This window comes from Mixophyes fleayi, chromosome 6, assembly GCF_038048845.1.
Source record: "Mixophyes fleayi isolate aMixFle1 chromosome 6, aMixFle1.hap1, whole genome shotgun sequence".
Classification (NCBI taxonomy): domain Eukaryota; kingdom Metazoa; phylum Chordata; class Amphibia; order Anura; family Limnodynastidae; genus Mixophyes; species Mixophyes fleayi.
In genome coordinates, this window is record NC_134407.1 from 225361028 (window position 1) to 225388219 (window position 27192).

Sequence of the window (27192 nt, forward strand, 5' to 3'; positions counted from 1 at the left end):
TTACAAAGTATGTTGACTAAGGATCTGTTTAACATTCTTAACATATTTAAAAGATTGTTGAGATTCGGCCAAACTCTCCTCATTTTAGTAGAAATATTGAGGTTCCTCCCCATACATCCCCCCCATAACTGACGGGTAACATATCTCTGTGCTTTCCACAGTATGGGAGAACTAAACCTGTCTAGGAATAAAGCTGAATAGAAGTGCCCAGGCAAATATAATCTAACATACACACAAGCAGATTAATGCACCTCTCACCTGAGATCCAGACCATCCTCCTTCCACAAATGGTCCATCAGCTTAATCATATGCAGTACCAACATATCCTGCCTCAAATCTGTGCAGACAGAAGAATATGGGAGTTATTATGTAGCCTACCTGACTCTGAGGCTACCTGAGCTGATCTTACCATCACCACTCTTGTAGATGACCCCATACTCGCTTCCACCATGTACGTCCGTATTGTATATCAACAAGAGCGGCTTCATCTTGGACTGCATGAACGTGCAACGTTCCACACTGGGGGAAGACAAACACCCAGAGATAGTTCAGCTGCACCAGGACTTTATTGTGTGGAATACACTTTTTTCCGTCCATCCTGTCTAATTCACGAATATTTAACGTATCTTTTAAAAGCAAAATTGTAGAAATTACAATTTAACGGAAATTGTTTCCGCCTAGTTCCTTGAGAAATTTGCTATCTTTCTTGGCATCGCACTTTATTTCTATTTTGTTTGTAAATCTTTTTGTTTTGTATGTTCCAAATATATAACACTAACACTTTATACCAACCAACTTGTCCAAGTAGATAGTGTATGTTCATATTGCTCGAATACAGATATCCAAATGACATATTATAAGTATTACATTAATAATCTAAAAATTTATAAATAAAGGGGGCACTTGCATAGTGTAGAATTTTTTTAAAGTTCCAGACCTCTTCCAAACACGAACAGAAATTAATCAAGCATTTCTCAAAAGCAGCTAAATGCCGCACATGGGAGAAATGTCCCCCCCTTCGCTTTCTACAACTATAAATAGTAGTTGGTCAATTTGACAAATGGAAAGTGTTTTAGTCACTCTCAAATACACACCAGTGACCTTCCATAATACATGGACTCCTTGGAGTTATTACAAAGTGGAGCCTCCATTAACCACCGTTTGACATCCCATTGATATTAGAGACCTAATCACTAGACTAACGTGGTGACCACTAATATACAATCACTCAACCACATACACATATCACAGATATGAGCATAGTCCACTAACTTTATAACTCTTATCAGTGTATTTGAAATATAGTTATAAACCCCTGACCATTTGCCATTTCAGTCCTAACTTTTAGAAGTTATAATGTTGATAACACCTTAGAAGTTAATGATAGTTCGAGTTTTTTGTCAATTAAACTTTTCTTTTATTACTATGAAATAATTTCAAATGAACGTAATGCGATGTTACCTTGTAAAAAATACTGAAAAGTTACTCTTCAAAAAGAAAACTTGTTTAAAGATTTATTGAACCAAGTACAAAACAGACTGTACACGTACTAGTGTACGAGGTAAACAGAATGTAACATGGGCAGCACGGTGGCTAAGTGGTTAGCACTTCTGCCTTACAGCACTGGGGTCATGAGTTCAATTCCCGACCATGGCCTAATCTGTGAGGAGTTTGTATGTTCTCCCCGTGTTTGCGTGGGTTTCCTCCGGGTGCTCTGGTTTCCTCCCACACTCCCAAAACATACTGGTAGGTTAATTGGCTGCTTACAATTTGACACTAGTCTGTGTGTCCTTCTGTGTGTGTGTGTGTTAGGGAATTTAGACTGTAAGCCCCAATGGGGCAGGGACTGATGTGAATGAGTTCTCTGTACAGCGCTGCGGAATCAGTGGCGCTATATAAATAAATGGTGATGATATAGTTCTATTTCGCTGACATTTCTGTACTGAACCACAGCCCTGCTCCTGGCAACCAGTAATATGCACCAGGTGGAATAAAAGTTTGCAAGCCCAGCATTCTACGGGGTTCTTAGTAACCCCTGTATCATGGAAGATGAATTATACTCTTGGTTTATGTAATTAGTAAGTTCTAAAATCCTGACATCCTCTTAGGAACAGCAGGAAACTGTTGTTCTCTTTTTATCTGCTGCAGTGTTGTTCTCAGCTTGGGTGTCATCACCTGAACTCCTCTCACCTACAGCTTGATCTGACACCTGCTCTGATTGGATACTACTGGTTTAAATACCTGTCAGCTTCACTCAGCCTTTGCCGGTTATAGTAATCACACGCTTGCTTCTCTGTGCTCCTGGTTCTGTGATTAGTCTGTCAGTTTCCTGATTGATATCTGTTCTGACCTCTGCCTGGATACCGACCTTGCTTGTTTGCTCGTGACCCTGACCTCTGCCTGAATACTGACCTTGCTTGTTTGCTCGTGACCCTGACCTCTGCCTGAATACTGACCTTGCTTGCAGAGGTCAGTGGCCCTGACTCCTACTTGGATTCAAACTCTGCCTTTTCATTTGAGAGATCTCCTCCCAACCGCAGGATTGTGGTGCCAGCTATCCGCGTCATCAGACTAACCTGTGTCTGCAGTGTTTCACAGTATAGTTTTACTGCTCTATCTTGCACCGGCATTTTCCCTGTCACTGTGCTGCTCTCTAGCTCCATCTCTCACAGGCCACAGCTGGTACTACACCTCTACTGCACACTGCCATCTGTTATACTGGTGGAGGTTGGTACTGCATCTTGTTTCTAAATCAGCGTTCCTGCTTTTATCTGGTCCAGGATTATCCCTCCCTGCTCAGCATCCCACTGTCAAGTCCTCTGTGGTGCCTACCTACCGGAGTTGAGTTATCACTACTTGAGAATAATTCCTGGGGACAACCGATTACCGGCGAACATATCTGGTTCTATGGGAAAGGGGGTTGCTATAGGTGAAGCTCTCGTCAACAACAGGTTCTAATAACTCGTAGGGTGATTCTTGACACATCCAGGATTTTAAGTGTCCATGTAAGAGGAGGAGGAGGATAGCAGTGATCCAGGAGTAAGTGCACAATAAAAGAAAAGCAATACGGAGGCATCTATCGCTCTTTATTTTTACCCTATTTATCTTTCTCCCTCATTCATATAAAAATCTATTCTTCATCATCTGGAGTTTCCCCAATCTGTCTCAACTATCTAGCACTACAAGTGCCAGCAAACCCACACCTGCCACAGCATGTTGGCACTTGTACATCTGTATTATCTCAGTCCAAGGCATTTCAGCTCCATGTGAAATCTTGAGCCTCTAGCTTGCGCACCTTCGGACTTGCTTTATAACTAGTTCTTCTACTTTGATAACGTCTATTAAAGATGAAACACGGTGAGAAGATCTCAATATCTGGTGATTAATATATTGCAGCAGAGATGAGCTGTTGTGACACCTGCATTACTCCCTATTACCCTAGAGAGATTGTATGGACTATACCGCGGGTCAATAAGAGTTATACAGGAGTTGAGAACTTGAACAACTCACACCTAGCCAGAATCCATCGGCAGATCTGTAAGTGGATATGTATTTTGAGGTGAACACCACTTTTTTACAGTTAACATTCCTGTAAGATTGCAAGAGGCGATGAGCTAATTCTAAAGCAAGTGCAAGTCCAAAGTTACACAAGATATAAGCTTAAGACTTCACATGGGGCTGATTGGTTCCTAAGCAGCTATGGACTCCAGAAAATACACTTATTACATTTATTGGAACTATCAGCTGATGTTGGGTTAAATGTGTGGAAACATATATAATTCTTTATATTAAAAATAGCTCCCAAGGTTTTCCTTAAAAAAAAAATTCTGTGCTCCAGACCCAGCCCTAGCTCTTCTCCATGTCTATCCGACTTCCATTCCAAAGCATGATCGCTACCTTTTGGGCCACATATTAATAGCTGCTAGAGCAGCGATAGCACAAAACTGGAAGTCTCAGTCCCCCCCCTACCACTGCCTGAATCATCTCTAAGTTACAGTATAGCTTTGAGATGGAAACAATAGATACGCCCTATGCCTCATCTGCATCAGCTCCTATCATAAAATGGTTCAGGTGGCATGAATACATCACAGATGGCCCCGGGGCTCCCCAAGATACTCCTGATTTCCCAACAGCTCACTCTCCAGCAGCCCTTATAGAATCTCCCCAGCCCACTGATCAGTTCTTAGCTCCTGGTACCCCTCCCATGGTGGAGAGATCTCCGGATGATCAAAATGAAGGCTGATATGTACTGCTATATCTCTGTTTGTTGGAGGGGGTTTTGTTTTTTGTTTTTCTTTCTTATGAGTGGATTGTTTTCTATTCTACTTTCATTTTTAAATGCGCATTATTGATATTGTGTGCCTTATGTTAGTTTCAAGTTTAATTGAGTGATTCCTTTCCCCTTGCGTGGGGAATCCCTATGTGTTCCCCTTTGTTGGTAATTTCCTTTCCCCTTTCTTTTTTTTCTGTACCCCATATACCTTTGAAAAATGTGAATAAAAATATTGATGCAAAAAAAAAAAAAAAAATTCTGTGTTTTAGACCCTTGACTTACTCTAATAGTCCTATTACATTCTATGGCTGATACTGAACATATAAAGGTCTAAGTGTCACATGACCTCTTACTTGTATGAGACTTACCGCAAGTCTCTCAGCACCAGGCTGGGATCCAGCCGACAATAGAGATGGGACAGGGTGTGGATATACATCTCCTCTTTCAGACAGTACCATGATACTACAACTAGAGGCACTGTGCCATTACATTCTATGGATGATACTAAACATATAAAAGGTCTATGTGTCCCATGACATCTTCCTGATATGAGACTCACCATAAGTCTCAGCACCAGGCCAGGATCCGGCGGACGGTAGAGATGGGGCAGGGTGTGGACATACAACTCCTCTTTCAGACAGTACCACGATACTACCACTAGAGGCACTGTGCCATTATAGTCTATGGATTATACTGAACATATAAAAGGTCTATGTGTCACATGACATCTTCCTTGTATGACACTCACCACAAGTCTCTCAGGACCAGGCTGGGATCCAGCGGACAGTAGAGATGGGACAGGGTGTGGACATATGTCTCCTCTTTCAGACAGCACCGCATGGCCTCCTGCACCTCAGACTTGCCAAGGTTTAGGCTATTGGACCTCACAAAATCATTTAGACTCTTCATCTTGTCCAGAGCTTGTACCTAAAAGAGGAAAGAAGTGGTCATGTTGTGTGGCTTTCCCAATAGAAGACAAATGCTACAAATCATCTGTAGGACTACATGATCCAGTCACAGAGCAATGTAGGTTTGAGGGTCAGAGGGTAGTTTGAGTATAGAAAGAGAACACGTTCGCTTGAGTGGACTGTTTATATGGGTGGTAATTGGGTAAGGAATGGTCTTTAGATTTAGCAATACTCAAATCATTTGACCACCATGGTCAGTGCAGTCTCCGTTGTGTGCTGGGAATGAAATCCTGACTTGAGACGGTCCAATAGATTGTGTGAGGAAAGAAAAGTTGTGAGGTGACTATCTATAAGTCTCTCAAAAAGTTTGGAGGGGCATGGGAGCTGAGAGATGGTAATCTGAAGGAGAGCTTGGGTCAGAATGAGTTTCTTTTAGAACAGGTGTAAACACAATTGTTGTAAAAGTTTTTAAATTACAGGATAAAAGAGAAAATTCTCACAGCCAAAAGAAAGACCAAACAACTGTATGTTGGTGGTCATTATATTATTACATTCCAGGAATTTTTGATTCCTAGTAAAGTAGAACATCCTCCACAGTTTGCAGGAACCTATTTAAAAACAACAAGAATTTCACCAGCTAAACTGAGGGCAATAGAAAACAAGAACACATACATTTTTACATACCCCTCCCCCCTTACTGCCAAACACCTCTTCTCTAGCTCTACATATCATTCCAGGTCACCAGCTAAGCCCACCAACCCCATGATATGAAGGATTTGGCACCTTCATATTTACCCTCATTATTATGGGTTTGCACCAGAACATTTACCTAGTTAGTTTACCAGATGGAGAAAATATAAAAATTTAGTTAAGTATATTTATGTCACTGCTCTGTTTACAGCGCTTAAATGTATTTTTAACATTACATATTTTCAAATCAGTACCAATTAGGCTTGGTGGAGACCACGTAAGATAAGCCTTCATTAAGTCACCTATTGCCGATTGATGGAGTTGGCTTCTACCATGAAAATGCGCTATAAAGACCCGTTGGCCAGGTTAGGTAAGTCAAACAGCCCACTACACTCAACACAACTTTCCACACTTCAGAGTACAGAATGCGGACTCAACACCCCAATTAAGAAAACAGACATCCTGGAAATCCTTCTAGGCAAACAAATATATGTAATCTCTCATTAAATTTTCAACCAAGGGGATGGATGTGAGGACTATCTATCTGCTACAAACCTTCAGTCGCATAGACCGCATGTATTACAGTGAACACACAAATCTGTGAATTAGCAGCTCCACAATTTTGGAAGTGACCACAATCTCACTCCATCATAGTGGATTGATTGTGGCGTAATAGTCATAATTTCTTTGCTTTTTGGAGTGTGAGTAGCAGGGTTTCAATAGTTTTCTTAAATTTTACATAAGGTAAGTAAGGTTTTTATGTCCAGGCAACACATATATATATATATATATATATATATATATATATATATATATATGTAATAACCTCTCAGACTTCTCTGAAACCACAGCCGGCCTTGAAGTAGACTGTAAGCTTTTAGGAACAGGACCCTCTTTAACATCAGTATCACATCTGCACCTCTTTCGTCAGCCTCATATGTTCTTGTTTTATGTGAGATTTGTTACGCGGACTGTCTGGTGCTGTAGATTGTGTCTTACAAATATACGGTGATGATGATGATAAGAGGATTTTTGTATTCACTGTAAAATCTGTTTCTTTTAACCCATTTGGGGGATACTGCTGATCATGGGGTGTAGAGGGCGCTGTGCTGGGAGTAAGGCACTAAATCTAACAACCTGACTGGCCTGCTGCCTTCCACTCTATTCTCCCTGGATGGAGGACAGTCACCTTTATTTAACAAACAAAGTCCTAAGGATAAGACTAAAGTCACATTCAAACAGAAACATACAACTGAGAACTGTTAGAACAAAAGGGTGGGAGCACTGTGTCCGCAAAGTCCTAACCACATCCCGCAAAGTCCTAACCACATCAAACTGCAAGTCCCGAGGCAACGACGGGTATAACAATACCCTGGTTGATGTGAAATTTGGATATCACTTTCGGTTGGAAAGAGGCCTTGGTGTGTAAAAAACTTCTGGTCCCCCTTGGTGGTTGATATACACCACTTCCGTGGCATTGTCAAACTGGACTCAAATGGGTCTATTCTTCAGACACCCCAGAGGGTTGAAAACTGCCCGTAGCTCGAGAACACTGATGGGCAGCCTTGACTCCTCCTGGGACCAAAGCCCCTGAATATGGAGGTTCAGTATCACGACACCCCAGCTGTGTAGGCTGCCATCTGTGGCTACTATTCTCCAGTCCCACACCGAACAAAGGGGCATACCTGACTGAAATTCCTTGTCTTCCATCACCACAAAAGAGACTGCTGTGTCAGTGGCGACAGATAGAAGAACTATGTCACCAAGTGAGGATTGGACATCAATCACCTTGCTAGTATCTCGTTTTGAATGGAGTGAGCAAACTGAACCACTTTGAAACAAGACACCATCCGCCCTATAAGTTTCATACACTGAAGAATGGAAACGTGCTTGACGAATATCAAAGTATTCAAATGCTTTTGAATTGTGAGAATCTTGTCCTGGAGCAAAAACATCCTCTGACACATGGTGTCGAACAGGAGACCCAAAAAAACAAACGCTGGGTCGGGACTAAGCTGGACTTTTTGAAATTTATGACCCAACTGTGCATCTGCAGCATTTCCACTGTCAAGTATAAGTGGGACAGAAGAAGAGGAGCCGAAATAGCTTTGATCAGATGATCGTACGGCAGAACTGCCACCCCTTTCTAATGTAGGAGCGCTGCCATAAATGCCATTAACTTTGTAAATACCGTCAATGCTGTTGCCAGATGAAAGGGTAGAGCTCGGAACTGGCAGTAGGACACGTCCACCGCAGAAGGGAGAAGGTTGTGTTGGCCGTCTCATATTGGGATGTGAAGGTATGAATCCTTGATATCCAAGAATGTAAGAAACTTATTCCGCTCCATAGACTCCATCCTGAAGCTGGCTACTCCCAAGTGTATGTTAAGGGACTTCAGGTTCAGGATTGCTCTCATGGGTCTGGGATAATCACTCCTGATGATAACAATGATTGAAGGGTCTTTCTCATGGTGGCATCTTGTGGAAAGGGGAGTGGAAAGGAAAGACTGCAGAGGCGTCCCCAAGAGATCCAGAACCTAACGTACAGTGATGATGTCTCTTACACAGAAGCCTGGGGAAGAACGTATACACTGGTCCTGAAAATACAAGAGACAATCCTCCACCACCAAACTTTCGGCCAGGAAAAGAGGAAAGTCATGCTGCCAGCTTTGGTCCAGGACGTCTTCCTGTCCAAGACTGCCTACCCCTCTAAGACAGCTCCGTGGGGCAAAGGACTGGCCTCACATGGCAGCTCCCCAGGATCTACAGACGAAGTGAAAGGATTGGTATCTCCAGACCCTAGTGCTAGGGGCATTAACTGGAAGGAGAGAACTCTTTCCTCCAGTGGCCTGAAAAATAATCTTGCCCAATTGTGGACCAAAGAGTACCTTACCATCATAGGGCAACACCTCTAAGGCTTTCTTGGATTCAGCATCTGCCTCCAAAGTTCTGAGCTGTCACTGCCAAAGAAGAGGTCCTGGACAGACCCAGACTAGCATCCAGGACCGTGGCGCCCAAGTATTTGGATGCATCCCAGACAGTACGCCATCACCGCATGTGCTTGCCCACTTTTCTACCGCTTTGATCACCCAGGAGGCTGACACAATGGGTCGATGCACAGAATCAAAGGCTAAATAAATAGATTTAAAAATTTAAAAATAGATTTAAAAATTCCTTCACACTTCCTATCCATGCTGTCTTTTAAGGCAGCAGCACTAGAGATAAGAATAGCAGTGGACTGCGAAAGGTGTGCAATGGGCTGCATCTCCCATGATGCAATGTGTACATCCAAGAAGCAGAATAAGAACCAGAATTGTTTTGGAACTTGAAATCTGCTATCAGGTTTCAGCCTCTCCTCCCCCCACATTTTGAATAACTGTGGGAAAGAAGTAAGATAAAACTCTGGAGCCACCGGTTTAACCTCAGAAATATTCAGGGTCTGTCACACCACTAAAATAAGGTCCTCCACCCCGTCTGCAGGAGGAATTGTTCTCCAAGGTTGTCAGGTCCTCATAGTCAGAATCTTCAGGAATCTCCCCCTCCTCCTGCAAGGAGTGTTCTGGATGGGGATTCTGCTATCCCCTGGACCCAGGAATGAGCCTGACACTTACGCGGTCTGTTAGAAGAGGCGTTCCAACATCTTCTCTAAGGAGGAAGACACCCTGACCAGTCCCTGAACCGACCTGTTTAGGTTTTACATCCAGGAGGGTTCTGGTGATACCGGCAAGGCATCAGGAACCTACTGAAACACCTCTCCCGGAGGAAAGGTATCAATAGACGAAGCACCTAAGGAAGGAGTAGGAAAAGCATTGCCACCTACCGTTCCTTGAAGAGCATTTTCCTGTCTGAGATCAGCAATGGATCCAGCCATCTCTTTAGCCCAAGTCGGCTCCACCAGATCGGGTACGTCCCCAGCAGACGAATGCAGACCTAGATCCTCGGACTCACAAGCCGCGCATCTGACATCCGGGTCCGACTGTCCATTAGGTATCTTCAATTGACAACTAGAACAGGTGACGTACACTACTGATCCCGACAGCTTTGGACCTAGAACTTTTCCGTTTTTCTGACATCTTATCAAAAATGTAAGAAAAATTAAAGAAAATAAAAGAGCAAACTGTAGAAAACTATCTATCACAAAGAGTGATCTAACAGTTTTACTCACACAATAAATATAATTTAACATCTACACACACACACACATATATGTATATAACTAGCGCAAATTTCTGGCAGAAAGTGCTAATATATAATAAATAAGTGAGTACTCAATATACAGAGAAAGTACTGTAACTTAATTTGGGAAAGGGTCAGTACTCAATATATAGTAGGGAGAGTATAGTGACACTACTAAGGAAAAGAAGGTAATCAGATATAAAGATAAAGGAGAGCAAAGTTATAAAAAGGAGTAAATTTGCACCTTGGCAAAACCAATTCCTGTCCATCTCAGATCCTGGTGGGAGCTGTGAATATTACAGTCCCCTACCAGGCATTAACACCTCTCCTCCACACTGGGGGAGACTGGGGCTGCACGCTGTGGCTCCTGGTGCGGCCCGTTGCTGCCCTGGTGCAGATTCTGCGTCCCCAGTAGCTTTGTTTATGCGACCGGGTGACCATTTTGCCTGGTAGCAAGAGTTGGAGAGCAGGGGCGGCATCCCTGCTCTTGTCCACGGTATTCACTTTGGCGAACACTGCTAGTTGTAAGCCATAAAATAAAAATAAATAGAAGTAAAATAAAAAGTGCCCTACATAGTAGGTACTTAAAAAAAAATACCTGACTTTCCTCCATCCAGGGGGCATAGAGGGGAGAGAGCAGGCCAGGTCATTAGAATTTAGTTCCTTACTCCCAGCACAGCATCCTCTACACACCATGGTCAGCAGTGTCCCCCAAATGGTTAAGCAAGAGAAACCATATTTATTAAAATAAACAGAGCCCCAGATTTGTTTCCACTCGACCGTGCCAGCATTAAGAATGATGGGAGCTAATGACTGTGGAGTGAGGAAGGGTGCTGGGCACATTGAGAATAAAAGTCCGTCTGGTATCCCCTCTTACCCAGTATTGTAATTGAAATGATTCTATCTTTAAAGTGTGATGGTCTGCTATGTCGCAAGGTGGGTTGTTTAGATACTGCTAGTTACTTCAACATGCCATGTAAGAGAGCTGTTTTCCCATGGGCGTATTAGGAACAGTCACGGAGAGAATTTATGTCAACTGCTGGCAGGACTTCCTCGGCCAGCGGTCGGCCATGTTGTGGCGGAAGTTACGATCAGCTGGAAAATTCATGGGTTAATTCAGGGATATGACATGGGCTTAACCATCTTTTATCGTCCAAGCTGTTCTTCAATTTTAGCCATACTCCCAGAGCCCCTCTTCACAGAATGCCTGCTGCAACTAGAGGGTTTGGGGGGAGGCTCAGTGGCCGTGCTCTGTTATGCAGGAACCTGATTCAGATCCAAATTATTCTCTGGCACCAGCCCCACTAGGCCATACACCGTGAGAACCGGATCAGGTTTAAAAGTGTAAACACTGCCATCCGGTCATTGTTCTACCTTCTACTTCAGACAGGCTGACTAGGGGGTTACAGCTCCTGCTGGACTGGTCCAGGATCATGGTGAGAATCAGATTAGCTAAGCTGCTGTGGTGTTTGCTACTTTGTTGACCTGAAAAAGCAGGGGCACATTTGGCTTGATCCCTGTCTTGCTGCAAACTAGTGAACATTCTGGTTCGTTGGCCAAGAACCTACTGGTTCCTGCACTCCTGTGTGATCTAAAAATATAAATTATCTATTTTTTTATATAAAATAAAAAAATAGTTTTTTCTTTTTGTCTTTGCCTAAGTGATTATGAACTCACAGATGTACCAGGTATCCCCAGCTAGCACATAAGACAGCCTTCTAGAGGATCAGCTAGGATCAGAGAACCAAAGAGCTATCCATTAGCCCATTGTCCTCTCAATGACCATTTGGGGAAGACCCTCAAATGACTTCTGTGAACTGTATAATGTAAGTGTATCTGTTACCCTTGCCCTGACGATACTCTGTGCTCCTGTTCTGTCACATATATATGAGTACATTATCGTTGGTGACCTAGGACTGACCAGGAGGATATCCTAGCGATACCTCCCACAAGGTCACATGACAACCTCTGAAATCACTTTTTACCTGCTTGACAAGGTCGGAATTATGGGAAATGTTTGTGGAGCAATATGCTTCTAGGATAATGGAGAACCGCAGAGCCACCAGCGGATCGCTCATATCGGACCTGACATGAGAGAAAATAAGGGAGATAAAAAGAAGAAAAGTATCATTCACATTTTTCAACTCTTCCAATCCAGACATCTTGCATGCAGTTACCCAGCACCTCTAATCTAAGCTTATTTTCCACAAAACACAAAAGGGGTATATTTACCAAACTGCGGGTTTGACAAAGTGGATATGTTGCCTATAGCAACCAATCAGATTCTAGTTATCATTTATTTAGTGTTTTCTGTTCTCGCCAATGACAACTTCAATCTGTGTGGTACAGTTTAGTAAATTTATTCCCTGGAGTCAACCATTATTAATGACAGGAAAAGGTTGGTTAAGTGGTTGCAGCCCTTTCGGCAGCACTATAACAATCATCCGGTTCTTAACAAAATCCCGGGTTTTCCTGTCAGTGCAAAATGTAAAAAGCAGGAAAAATAGATTTGTGGTTATGAAATTAGAACAAATTATTTAATCCCCATCACACATCTATTCTTCCTTTCTCACCACTTGTCTATTCTTCCTTCCTCACCACACATCTATTCTTCCTTCATCACACATCTATTCTACCTTCCTCACCACAGATCCATTCTACCTTCCTCATCACACATCTATTCTACCTTCTTCACCACAGATCCATTCTACCTTCCTCATCACACATCTATTCTTCCTTCCTCACCACACATCTATTCTTCCTTCCTCACCACTTGTCTATTCTTCCTTCCTCATCACTTGTCTATTCTTCCTTCCTCATCACACATCTATTCTACCTTCTTCACCACAGATCCATTCTACCTTCCTCATCACACATCTATTCTACCTTCCTCACCACAGATCCATTCTACCTTCCCCACCACACATCTATTCTTCCTTCCTCATCACACATCTATTCTTCCTTCCTCACCACACATCTATTCTACCTTCCTCATCACACATCTATTCTACCTTCCTCACCACAGATCCATTCTACCTTCCTCATCACACATCTATTCTACCTTCCTCACCACTTGTCTATTCTACCTTCTTCACCACAGATCCATTCTACCTTCCCCACCACACATCTATTCTTCCTTCCTCATCACACATCTATTCTTCCTTCCTCACCACACATCTATTCTACCTTCCTCATCACACATCTATTCTTCCTTCCTCACCACTTGTCTATTCTTCCTTTCTCACCACTTGTCTATTCTTCCTTCCTCACCACTTGTCTATTCTTCCTTCCTCATCACACATCTATTCTACCTTCTTCACCACTTGTCTATTCTACCTTCTTCATCACAGATCCATTCTACCTTCTTCATCACGGATCCATTCTACCTTCCTCACTACTTATCTATTCCACCTTCCACACTACACATCGATTCCACCTTTCACACCGCACATCTGTTCCACCTTCCTCACCACACATCTATTCTACCTTATTCACAACACATCTAGTCTACCTTCCACACCACACATCTATTCCACCTTCCTCACCACAGATCCATTTTACCTTCCTCATCACACATCTATTCTACCTTCCTCACCACAGATCCATTCTACCTTCCTCATCACACATCTATTCTACCTTCCTCACCTCTTGTCTATTCTTCCTTCCTCATCACACATCTATTCTACCTTCTTCACCACAGATCCATTCTACCTTCCTCATCACACATCTATTCTACCTTCCACACAGCACATCTATTATACCTTCCCCACCACACATCTATTCTTCCTTCCTCACCACTTGTCTATTCTTCCTTCCTCATCACACATCTATTCTACCTTCTTCACCACAGATCCATTCTACCTTTCTCACCACAGATCTATTCTACCTTCCTCACCACTTGTCTATTCTACCTTCTTCACCACAGATCCATTCTACCTTTCTCACCACTCATCTATTCTGCCTTCCACACAGCACATCTATTATACCTTCCCCACCACACATCTATTCTTCCTTCCTCACCACTTGTCTATTCTTCCTTCCTCATCACACATCTATTCTACCTTCTTCACCACAGATCCATTCTACTTTCCTCATCACACATCTATTCTACCTTCCTCACCACTTGTCTATTCTACCTTCTTCATCACGGATCCATTCTACCTTCCTCACTACTTATCTATTCCACCTTCCACACTACACATCGATTCCACCTTTCACACCGCACATCTGTTCCACCTTCCACACCGCACATCTGTTCCACCTTCCTCACCACACATCTATTCTACCTTACTCACCACACATCTAGTCTACCTTCCTCATCGCACATCTATTCTACCTTCCTCACCACTCATCTTCTCTACCTTCCACACCACACATCTATTCTACCTTCCTTACCAGACATCTATTCTACCTTCCTCACCACGGATCAATTCTACCTTCCTCACCACGGATCCATCTACATTCCTCACCACGGATCCATTCTACCTTCCTTACCACGGATCCATTCTACCTTCCTCACCACCAGGGCTGCCAAGAGGAATTCTGGGCCCTGGTACAACAAATTCATGTGGCCCCCCTTATAGTTGAGTAAGCCCAAAAAAATTCAGGGGTGTGGTCACACGATTGGGGGCATGGCAATCACTAGGTCCTGAATTCACCGGAACGTGACATTTGTCCAAGCACTCCTGACTTTCAGGACATCTAGCACCCTTGTGTAGTATAGGAAGAATGCAGTGTGTGCAGAAACAGTTCAGTCTTGGCCTGCGCCCACTGGGCTCACCAAACATTGGCATTGTCCCTACTAGAATCACAACATTTCACACACTATGCTGCTCTGTCCTACCTGTTCTTCTCACTTTCTGCACCTGTGGCTGCTGGTTTCTTTAGTTGTGGCTTGTCTGGATCCTGGAATGTTGGAGGAACTATTTGGGGAAAAAAATGGCTACATTTAGAAAATTACAGCCAGCCCCGGCGTTAAATCAATAGCACCCACGATTAATAATTAGGCCTTCCTCCAGCCCCAACAATAAAATAATAGTATTCACATTTAATAAATAAACCTATTTCCCTTCCTGCAAACAGCCCCAGCAATACCTATTTCCCGCAACCATCACTGCCATTAAATAATTCATAGTCACATTTAATAAATAGACCTCATTCTCCCCAAACTCACCCCAACATTCAATAGCCCCCAAACCACCCCATCTTAAATTAATAGTCCCCACTATTAAATTGCCTCACCATCACCCTACAAACAAAATAGCACCCATTAATTAGCCACCACCTACCTCACACTCACTACATTGCAACAAGCCCCCTGTGCCATCACACACACATTACTGTGCCCCTTCTTCACAACTACACTGTGCCCCCTTATGATCACACTGCACCCTCCATGCTGCCTTCCCTCCTTCTTTTTCCCTCTGTGCCTCTCTCCCCCTTCTTTATCCCTCTGTGCCTCTCCCCCTTCTTTATCCCTCTGTGCCTCTCCCCCTTCTTTATCCCTCTGTGCCTCTCCCCCTTCTTTATCCCTCTGTGCCTCTCTCCCCCTTCTTTATCCCTCTGTGCCTCTCTCTCCCTTTTTATCCCTCTGTGCCTCTCTCCCACTTTTTTTTCTTCCTCTGTGCCTCTCTCCCTTTTTTTTCTCCTCTGTGCCTCTCTCCCACTTTTTTTTCTTCCTCTGTGCCTCTCCCTTTTATTTCTCCTCTGTGCCTCTCCCTTTTATTTCTCCTCTATGCCTCTCTCCCACTTTTTTTTCTTCCTCTGTGCCTCTCCCTTTTATTTCTCCTCTGTGCCTCTCTGCCCTCTCTCCCCTTTCTTTATAGTACTGTCCCTCTCTGTTTCCCCCCTTGCCTCTCCGTTTCTTTACTTACCTTTTGTCAGCTTCTTTCTTTTCTTCTCTTCTGTCTTCTCTTCTTTCTTCTGGCTTGGTCTTGTCTGGCGCTCCTCACTGACTGACGGGCGTGACTTGATGACGGGACGCGGCACCGCGGTCAAGTAAGTATGATCTCTTTTTTTTTGTTACAGCTCCCCCACCAACGAGATTGACGTTCAACTTAGTGATCTGATTCTGAACCTTTTTGAGATCTGCAGAACTTTGCCATTTCCAGGTGCCTCATAAAAAGTTTTTACCTTTATCTCCTTCTGTGTAAATAATTACTTACAGGAACTGTTATCTTTCTTACTTGCACTACGGCTTTCTTTTACCTTCACATTTCACAATCTTTTCTCTTCCATGCTCTTTCAGAGGATGTGCTTTGCAAAATACTTTAGTTCTGGTGTCTCAATGATCGTCTCAGAGTACATCAAAGTAAAAACCTCCCTATAGGATTCGGGAGCAGCCTCCGCAAAGCATCAGTGCACCCAGGCAGACAATTCTTTAGAAGTATAAACATCAAGCCAATGTCCAATCTTCTGCTCTTTTAGTTCCGCCCCTTTCAAGTAAATAATCCTTTTTGTTTTACCCCTAAAACACTTCTCAGTTCAGCCTTCAGAGTGAAGTGACCCCGGGATTCCTTTATTTTATGTTTGTGAAGAACACGTAAGATCTTCAAATAAACTTTCATTGAATGAAAGATTCCCCAAGCTCCCGTTCGCCATTTTATTAATAATAGAAAATATATTATTTTATTCTTTCTTGCACCAAAATAGTCCGAATGAGAAAAGAAACAAATCTGGAAATCTGATACTACCAACTGACTCAAATTGCTTGTAGCCAGGAAACCCTGGGACTGTTCTTCATCTGGCAGCTTGTGATTGGCAGTACCAGGGACTCCTGGATTTGGCCCTTTACAGGTAGTCAGTTGTAGTGTGCACATGTTGGTTATTGTTATTCTGTTATTTTTCATTTAGACTATGTTGGCGAAAAATAAAATGAAAGAATTAAAGATTTATTTATATTTAATAATGTAGTAAACAGGGCTTTGGAAAGACTTCTACTCAAATAAAGTTTCTTTCAAAAATACATGTTTTTTTTTTTTATTTATTTTGTAAATCTTTTTACATCATGGGTAGGAGTCTGAAGTGTCCTCCAACCTTTGTACTGGGATTGTTCTAACAAGTACCCAAGGTTGGTATTCACTAAGCCAGGGAGAGGTACTGGCGCTGGTTGAGTATTTTGGGTGGTTGGGCAGTCTGCCCAGCATTACTCGGAGTGTGCCTGAAAAAGCAGAATGGCATTAAGGCAGAGCCCCATCTATGCCCACTCTGAGCTGGGGCAACTCCTCCCTTCTGCTACTCCACAAAAGCAGTCATCTTGCTCTGTAAAGCTTTGCCTTTTGGCTAAGATCTAGGCGTGTAATGGATCCAACCTAATATTTGTGCTTCGTAAGCTACCTTTAAAGTGTCTCATCCAGCTCCACTAACAGGCACATTTGAATACTACTTATCTTTCCTACGCTCGCCTCCCCATGCTATCGATTCATGTTCCAATGAGCATCATCCATTGCCAGGTCAAGTACACAATCTATATTCAAGTAGTTTTATCATGAAAAGGAAAAAACATATTTGTCATTCAAACTACATCAAGCCTGTACCGGAGGTGCCAGAAGAGGTAGTGTCCAATTCTGCGGTTCATGAGGGCTCTCTCCAGCAGGAACCTGGTCAACTCACAATATAAGTAAGGCTTGTTTTTTAGCATTTGCACAAATTGTAGGATGTAGTGAGAAAGCTCTTCATTCCTGCGAAGAAAAAGAGATGATGATAGGACCCTGTGACAGGACATCTTCCCTTCAAATCAGGTGAGCTGTACTTACGACAACCTCTGTAGACAATCCATGGCAAACCTTTCTACATATGGATCAGGAAAGCTACTACCTAGCATCTCCAGGGCTGAGGCAACTGAAATCTCTGGCCAAGACTTTAATAGGTAAATAATCTGTTTCAGACAAAAGGAGACAATGACCTCACCGTAAGTCTACAATGAACATCTTGGGTTGTTCAGTGGTTACAAAATTAATCATAAGTTGATTAGACAGAAGTTTTTGGTTGTGTATTTGTCCTTTTTCCATCCAGTATCCATCACCTGTGCCACATCTTCATGACAATTCCACTTGGTGGAGTGGAGGAGTTTGCAGATGGATTCTGGGTGATTCCTTTGAATCTTCTGGCGCAGTTTCCATATCAGGTCCTTCTCATCTTCATGAAGCTCCGCCTGGTCTTTCTGGTTCAAGATCTCCTGGAGCTGCCACTGCTGTGTATAAGAGGAGGACATGTGTTAATGGAATTATACTTTAGTCAAACCCTGTGATGCACTGGGCACCTTTTAATTGGTGGGCAGCCATTATAATACAATGAAGGGATGCCTCAGGTCTCTCCCAGTCATGTGAAGAACTCTAGAACTATCTACAGTTGTTGCAATAAAAGGGAAAGAATAGGGTTTACCCAGCAAACCATCCAGCATGGAAAAATGTCTAATAAAATAGCAAGGGGGTGAGGGGGACAATACCTCTTCAGGTGTTACCGATGGAGCCTTCTCGTATTTTCCAAGATTTATTATCTACAAGATGAAAACACAAACAAATTATCAAATCATAATCTTTCCACTAGCGGCCCAGTACGCAACTCTGAGGTCCTAAGTGTACTCAGCCTCCCTCCTAGGAGCTATGACTCCGGAAGGTAGAGTGTGGTGGGCTGGAGAGCAGGACAAACAAGGTCAATGTAGGGGGGAAGAAGCATATACAAAAATATTCAAAATCAGGTCTGGGAGATCAGCAAGTGGATCATAACTAAGGAAGTGTTGGGTTCCAGATACCAATACTCAATGCTTTTGCTGCTTTATAAAAAAAAAACTTGAGGACAGGGTTGTGAAACAGGAGACTTAAAAAAATCCTTGCTCCATTGTGTTTTATGTCTCACTAATTAACAAGGGACATACACCTGGTAGTACAGCATCTATCATCAGTAACAGGATATATTATCTAGAAACTGGTCCATAGAATAAATATTACCCAGAAACTGGCCCCAAACAGCATGAGTAATACGCAGAAGATCCCAGAGCATATATATAACCCAGAAACTGCTTATGTGAAGCATATACTCTCCATAAAAGTTCCCAAAGAGCGTATATCAGCCTGAAACTGTCACAGCAAGAAAATGTTGTCCAAAAACTGGTCCTGGAAAGGATATATTACCCATAAAGCCCCCCAATTCCCTGCAGACCATATATTATCCAGAAAGTAGACCTAGACAATATATATTATACACCCCCAGACCAGGAGGCAGACAAGGAGGGGGGGTTGGACTACTTCTCTCCCCACAGTGCACATTCACAGTTCTACCAAGTATCCCTTCACTCACATTCACATCTTTTGAAGTACATGCTGTTAGGATTTTTAACCCATTCTCTATGCGTGTTGCTGTCATCTATCACCCCCCTGGTCCACACCAACAATTTCTTGAACACTTCTCTGCATGGCTCCCTCACTTCTTATCTACTGATATCCCCACCATCATCATGGGTGATTTCAACATCCCTATTTCTAATCCACGTTCCAATGCTGCTTCCAAACTACTCTCTCTAACCTCCTTACTTGACCTCTCCCAGTGGATTGAATCTGCTACTCATCAGGATGGCCACTGTCTTGATCTTGTTTTCTCTAGACTATGCTCAGTTTCTAATTTCCTTAACACTCCTTTCCCCCTCTCGGATCATCACCTTATTAGCTACGCGCTCACCCCCAATTCTTTACCCTCCCTGGTGTCAAACTCTTCCAAGCCTCCTCGTACCCGCAGGAATATCAACGCTATTGATTTTCAACAGTTTTCCACCTCTCTCCAACACCTTCTCTTCCCAATTTCTACATTCTCTTCCCCTGATCGGGCAGTACCCCATTTTCATCAAACCCTAGCAACTGCTCTGGATCAAGTGGCTCCAGCGACACTACATACTTCGCGTAGAATCCGTTGCCAACCATGGCACACTACAGTAACACGAACTCTACAAAAACTTTCTCGTAAAGCAGATCGTCACTGGCGTAAATCTTGTACCTCTAATGATTTCATCACATATACTGATATCTACCAGTCCTACAGAAATGCTCTGGACACTGCTAAACAAGCATACTACCGATCTCTCATCTATGCTCAGGCTTCTAACCCCAAACGCCTCTTTAACACATTTAACTCTCTTCTGAATCCTCCCGCCCCAAATCCTCCAACTAACATCAGTGCACAGGATCTTGCTTCCTATTTCAAGGACAAAATAGATAAGATCAGGCTTGAAATGGTATCTCCCTTGACAAGCAATCTGCTCAATTCCTTTGTAGCACCCTCTGACACTCTCTCTTCATTTGATCCCACAAACGAAGAGGAAGTTTATACTCTCTTCTCATCTTCCTACTCTACCTCCTGTCCTCTTGATCCCATTCCCTCACAAATGGGTATGTCCCTGTCTCCTGTGCTCATTCCCCCTCTAACTAAAATCTGTAATCTATCTCTTTCTACTGGTATTTTTCCATCTATATTCAAGCATGCAGTGATTACTCCCATTTTAAAAAAACAGAATTCTGACCCTAACGCTCTCATAAATTACCGCCCCATCTCCCAGCTCCCATGCCCCTCCAAGCTTCTCAAGAGAATTGCCTACACACGCCTCACACACTTTCTTACAGCAAACAACTTATTGGATCCTCTTCAGTCAGGCTTTCGCTCTCAACACTCCACAGAGACTGCGCTTGCGCTGACCAAAGTTGTCAATGATTTGTTCACTGCAAAAAATAATAACCAATACTCTCTTCTAATTCTCCTGGATCTCTCTGCTGCATTTGACACTGTTGACCACTCTCTCCTCATACAAACGCTGCAATCCCTAGGCCTTGAAGGCACTGTCCTATCCTGGTTCTCATCCTACCTATCTAATCGCTCTTTCAGTGTTAATTTCTCTGGATCCACCTCTGCTCTGCTTCCTTTATCAGTTGGAGTTCCACAAGGCTCAGTCCTAGGTCCTCTGCTGTTCTCTATCTACACCACTTCTCTTGGAAAACTAATAAGCTCTGGATTTCAGTATCCTCTCTATGCGGATGATACACAAATGAATCAATCCTCTCCTGATCTTTCACCATCTGTGTTGTCTCGTGTTACTGACTGTCTTTCTGCCATTTCATCTTGGATGTCTTCTCGCCAACTCAAACTCAATCTTTCAAAAACTGAATTAATAATATTCCCACCCATGAACAGAAGCTTCCTGCCTGACATTTCTATTTCTGTCGATAACATGACCATAAATCCCACCCCGCAAGCTCGTTGCCTAGGTGTAATCCTTGATTCACAACTGTCGTTTATTCCCCACATCTAATCTATATCTAAATCATGTTACATACACCTAAAGAACATTTCCAGAATACGCACATATCTGACACAAGACATCGCAAAAACATTAATTCATGCACTCATCATCTCCCGCATCGACTATTGCAATTCTCTCCTTACTGGTCTTCCCAAAGTCAGACTTGAACCCCTACAATCTATTTTGCATGCAGCGGCTAGACTGATTTTCCTTACAAATCGTTATTCCTCTGCTGAGCCACTCTGTCAGTCTCTACATTGGCTGCCTGTATTTCAACGAATCCTATATAAAATTCTTCTACTAACATACAAGGCCATCAACAAAATTGCACCGACATACATTTCCTCACTTGTCTCGAAATATCTCCCTACTCGACACCTCCGTTCTGCACAAGATCTACGTCTCTCCTCCACTCTCATCACATCCTCCCATTCTCGGTTACAGGATTTTTTCCGGGCTGCACCTACTTTGTGGAATTGCCTCCCTCGCACAGTAAGACTCTCCTCTAGTCTTCTAACCTTCAAGCGTTCACTGAAAACCCAACTCTTCAGACAAGGTTATGATATTCCTCAACCACCATCTTAATTTCCCTAGATTACCCTATTACCATCCTCTACACGGCTAACGCAAGACAACAACCTTCTGACCAACATTGCAACACACACAGCCCACTCAGTACTTTTACCTTTGCAGTCTGGCTGGTCCATTGTGCAATATGATGTAGCACATGTCCTTGTGTTTCTAACTCCCATTGTCCTATAGATTGTAAGCTGTGAGCAGGGTTCTCTTACCTCTCTGTCTGTATGTATTACCCAGTATTGTCTTATTAATGTTTGTTCCCAATTGTAAAGCGCTACGGAATTTGCTGGCGCTATATAAATAAATGTTGATGATGATAGACTAGTCCCTGAAAGCATAGGTTATGAAGAATATTGCCTCTGAGAGCATATATGGTCTATACAAGATTCCTGGAGAGCAAATATAGTCCATAAAAGGTCTCAGACATATATTGTCCAGAATGTCGCTCAAGACAAAAAAGAGGATTTTTTTTTACTCACCGTGAAATCCGTTGCTCTTAACCTATTTGGGGGACACTGCTCACCATGGGGTATAGGGGGCGCTGTGCTGGGAGTAAGGCACTAAATCCCCCAAATGGGTTAAGACAAAAGGATTTCAAGAGTCATATTCTGGACAATATATGAAGTCCCCCAAATGGCCGTAGAAGATAAATTCATATTATCCAGAAACTGCTCCAACAGAGAACTTATTATCCAAAGCTAAACCTAAAGACCATTAATTATCCAGGAAGTGTTCCCAGGCAGCCTGTATTACACATAAAAGGTCCCAGATATATTATTCAGAAACCGGGTAGCATATATGACAGAGAAACTGGCCCCATGAGAATAATTATCGGGAAACCCCACAACAAATACATTATCTAGAAATGGATTCCGGAGTGTATATATTATCCAGAAACTAGCTCCAGCTAGTATAAATTTTCCAGAACTTGACTGGAGAGTGGAAACTATCCATAGAGAGGATAAAATGATCCAGAAACTGTCACCAGAGAAGATATATAATAATATAATACTATAATATATACATATAATACTGGAACTGGCCTTGGAGGAATCATATTGGGCCTCACTTACACTTAGGAGCCATCTAAAGCGTTGGGTGCCCCTAAAATTGCCAATATGAGCACTAGGCTATGCCAGCCCGGACAAGACTGTAGCAGGAAAACCTGCCACATGGCATCCCTCTGCTGTAGTACCAACTAGCCCTACCAGTCAGCATTGGGTTGAATTCCTAAGGGGGACAGGGCCCACAAAAAAATGTGCACCCTCCAGGGAGACCCAGCCCTGTGCTTGTATTGGCAATTTCGGCGGGACCCTCCTTTTTGTTTCCCCCCTCCTTATTTTGCCAATACCAGCCCTGGCTGGTATCACTAGAGTTGGTTTGTTTGCTTCTTTGGTAGGGGGCCCGCTCTGTTCTTTATTTTAATTTCATTTTCTTTTTTAACATCCAATGAAAGGTCTGTGCTGATAGGTACAATATGATACAGATACGCCCCCTTCCCCTATTCCGCCACTTACGTAGATAGGCGCAACGGGAATATACGTCTCAGTCTGTATTCTAACACCGACTCTACGTGTGTCCCATAGAGTAAATATTATCTAGAAACTGGTCCTTAGGGCATATACTTTCCATGTAGGTCTGAGAGCATATTTTGTACAGAATCTGCAGGCTGCACAATTTGCTCTTACCTCATTATGTTAAGTTGAATGTATCTTAAGATAGGTGTAACTAAACCTAGTGGCCCTGAGGCATTATTGCACCTGGTCAAAACCATGTTACATTGGAGGGTGAAGTAAATTTAAAATGTGGAGATAGATTTATATTTGGGATAGGGCATGTCCTAGATTAACTTAACATTTCAGTGTAAAAATAAAGCTATCAAGTATTTGTGTGCTGGATGAAAAAACAGCCAGTATTTAACATAATAAACACATTTGCACCCCTTGCATTGTAACATGGTTTGTCCCACAAAACATTTACTCCTTTTTTTGCCTTATAATCCTTAATGACTCAGGCCCAGTGTGTTAGAAGGCAACCGCATCTAGATAGATAGATAGATAGACAGACAGACAGATAAACGGACAAACAGACAGACAGAAAGATAGATAGACAGACAGACAGATAAACGGATAGACAGACAGATAGATAGATAGATAGATAGATAGATAGATAGATAGATAGATAGATAGATAGATAGAAGATAGATAGATAGATAGATATTTCAAGCTTACCTGATCAATAGAGGGGTAATAAAGTGGATTTGGAGATGCAGGAATGAAGCTGATCGTTAGGCTTGTGGCGTTTATCAAGTCCGGATTGGACCCCACACATCCAGTGGGATTTAGTGATTCCTTCATCTCATCTAAGGCAGAGTAGACAACTTACAGAAATTAACGATCAATCTTCCATATTGTCAAGAATGGAATGAAGAAAAAAATGTCATTTCACAGAGCAATCTCAGTATTCAGCTCAATATACATATATATATATATATATATATATATATACACATACATTCTTTCCCCAGTTTGCCTTAACAATTTGTTATATCCAGCTGCCATAGTGTGCTATACACTCTAGCCCACTGTTGTCCCATATGGGGCCTGATTACAGTCAAATAGAGTGATAACCTCAACCATTTTTGAGCCTTTGAACCTTTACGGGCTATGGAATCTAGCAGTAACCTTTACTTAAGTTGAAGGAAATATACACGAGCTCTCGTCAGCTCATCTAAGAGTATCAATCCAGGGAATAGGTGTCAGACACAGCTCATTGTTCAACCAGCAGTAGTCTACACAAAACCACGTTAATTTGTCCTTTTTGAGGACCAACACAGAGGCGGTTGCCTGAATAGCTCCTAACTCCAGCATCTCCGGAACCTAATTGCATATGGTTACCGTAGTGTCTGGTGAGACCCAGACAGCATGCACCAAGCAAGTTGTACCTGGTGTCCTACTAACCCTCAAAGAACCACCAAGACCTGAGAACAGCTGCTCCCTCTGATTGTCACCGTTTGACCCGGAAAACATCCTCTACACAACACTCACCTTTGACATCCATGAGGAGGTCAGATTGTGGGTCTCTATATATTTGTTTCAAGCACTTGCTCAGTACATGCTCCAGTGTACAAGGATCAGCCTGGTCATCTTAGCTGAGCGTTCCTTTACTTAGTGTCTATCACGCATCACACCAGTTTAGTTCCGTGTAGTTCATTGTGTTCATTGGTTTCCTTTGGTTACCACTATCTGTTGCTCAGCCTGGCGTTCCTCTGTCATCGGACGCCATCTTGCCTAGTGGTCTGCGAATGCGCTACCCAGGGAACCTTCAAACCTCTGCTCAGCAGTGATTGGATCATTCGCAGCCAGTTCCCTTTGTAAGTGCTCTTTTCTGTTTAACGGGTGTCAGATCATCTACCTAATAGGTACATTTCCTCTGACTCTTGTTCAGCTACTCCCGTTGTTCCTGATGTCGTGGATTGTGAAGCTCATCGCTTCTCTGCATTACCTGTGCAGCTCATCGCTTCCCAGCATTATCACTGCAGAGCATCGCTCATCGGTCCAGTTCCAGAGTTATACACATGTGTGGATCTCAGCGCTATTGCTCTCTGCAGCTCATCACTTCACTGCCTTATTGGTTCAGCTTATCTCACAGTCAAGTCATGTGGCTTCACTGTAGAGCATCTCATCATTGGTCCAGTGACAGCGTTATACACCTATCAACTCTTAACCTTATATTGCCCACCAAGACTGACTTCCAGGACTTTGTCTCTTAGTTCCATTTGCTCTGCCTGGGATTCTCGTGAGGCAGCGTCTTTCAGGGTTCACCAAAACCCATTTAGTACTACTGGGTGGCCATCCGGTACTGACCTTCTCCGCTCCCCAGGGCCCGGAGGCTCTGCAGCACAACACTGTGAGTCCTCCAAAAAGTATCACTCCCTCTGGGTTCATCATAACCCTCCTGGGTATGCAAAACTAACTTTTAATTTATATAAGACGTGTGTATTATAATTCAGTGAAAGCCCTTCCCACAGCCTGTGCTGGGGACTGATACAACTAGGAGTGAATTTACCATGGACAGCTGTTAAAGAAGGGAGTATAGAACGTGTGAAATGACATATAAGATTTATATCAACCAATGCTGATTGCAGCTGCTTTACTAATATAATGTCAGAGATAAATAAAGAAAGCGGATGATTTATACCTGGACAAGGCCACAGGCTCAGAGAATGACGTCCGCTCTTGAGCTTGCCATTGTAATCGAACACCATCATGTTCACCCAAGCAAAGGGATAAGCCTGGACAGAAAGTACACTTAGAGAGGATAGGTTAGATGGGAAAAGATGGTCAGATACAACAGCAGAACAATTAGCTTTCTCCTCACAGAGAAGACCCTAAACACTAACCTTCCTAACAGAGAAGACTCTGTGTTCTTTGAGCACAACCTCTGATCTTCCTAACAGAGAAGTCTCTATGATCAATGAGCATAAACACTAACCGAGAAGAGTATATGCTCTATGAGCTTAAACACTGACTTTCTTCCTAACAGAGAAGACTCTATGATCTATGAGCATAAACACTAACAGAGAAGACTCTATGATCTATGAGCATAAACACTAACAGAGAAGACTATATGCTCTATGAGCTTAAACACTGACCTTCTTCCTAACATAGAAGACTATATGCTCTATGAATATAAACACTGACTTTCTTCCTAACAGAGAAGACTATATGCTCTATGAGCTTAAACACTGAACTTCTTCTCAACAGAGCAGAGTCTATGGTCTATGTGCATAAACACTAACAGAGAAGACTATATGCTCTATGAGCTTAAACACTGACCTTCTTCCTAACAGAGAAGACTCTATGATCTATGAGTATAAACACTGACCTTCTTCCCAACAGAGCAGAGTCTATGGTCTATTATCGCAAACAGTGATCTTCTTCCTAACAGAGAAGACTCTATTGTCTATGGTGTAAACACTGACCTTCTTCCTAACAGAGAAGACTCTATGGTCATTGTGTACAGAGCAGGCTGATAGGCTGAGACAGGTCATGCGAGGAAGATCACACACACTTATGTCAAACTCTAGCCTCTGCTGCCATGTTGGGTTTGGCGTTGCAGTTAGCTGTATGGTGTCCACGGCCTGGCACAACTGCTTGTTTCCATGGAAGAGAACAGCCCGGACCATCAACTACATGAAACAAGGAGAAGAGGAAATGAAGAACGATTCTCGTTATCTTAAACTAAATCCTGAATCTCAACATATCTGGAAAAATTAATTGT

The 27192-nt window shown here is 42.8% G+C and overlaps 3 protein-coding genes across 19 annotated transcripts in view; 1 reads left to right on the forward strand and 2 right to left on the reverse strand.

Moving 5' to 3' along the window:
- LOC142160072 (uncharacterized) overlaps positions 1-27192 on the forward strand; it is a 1559230-nt gene that overhangs the window by 189636 nt on the left and 1342402 nt on the right. The gene's annotated exons all lie outside the window — the stretch shown is intronic.
- LOC142160110 (uncharacterized) overlaps positions 1-27192 on the reverse strand; it is a 178302-nt gene that overhangs the window by 93807 nt on the left and 57303 nt on the right. The window lies entirely within an intron of this gene.
- Positions 1-27192, reverse strand: part of LOC142160076 (phosphatidylinositol 4,5-bisphosphate 3-kinase catalytic subunit delta isoform-like) — an 85382-nt gene that overhangs the window by 9162 nt on the left and 49028 nt on the right. For all 7 annotated transcript variants that reach the window (XM_075214988.1, XM_075214986.1, XM_075214985.1 and 4 more), the window contains 11 exons: positions 26894-27100; positions 26110-26203; positions 24141-24271; positions 18493-18543; positions 18070-18237; positions 17801-17922; positions 17582-17725; positions 12032-12131; positions 5022-5200; positions 410-519; positions 259-337 (listed from right to left, as the gene is read on the reverse strand). In XM_075214988.1, the coding sequence (XP_075071089.1) occupies positions 259-337; positions 410-519; positions 5022-5200; positions 12032-12131; positions 17582-17725; positions 17801-17922; positions 18070-18237; positions 18493-18543; positions 24141-24271; positions 26110-26203; positions 26894-27100 (1385 nt within the window). The remainder of the gene's footprint in view (positions 1-258; positions 338-409; positions 520-5021; positions 5201-12031; positions 12132-17581; positions 17726-17800; positions 17923-18069; positions 18238-18492; positions 18544-24140; positions 24272-26109; positions 26204-26893; positions 27101-27192) is intronic.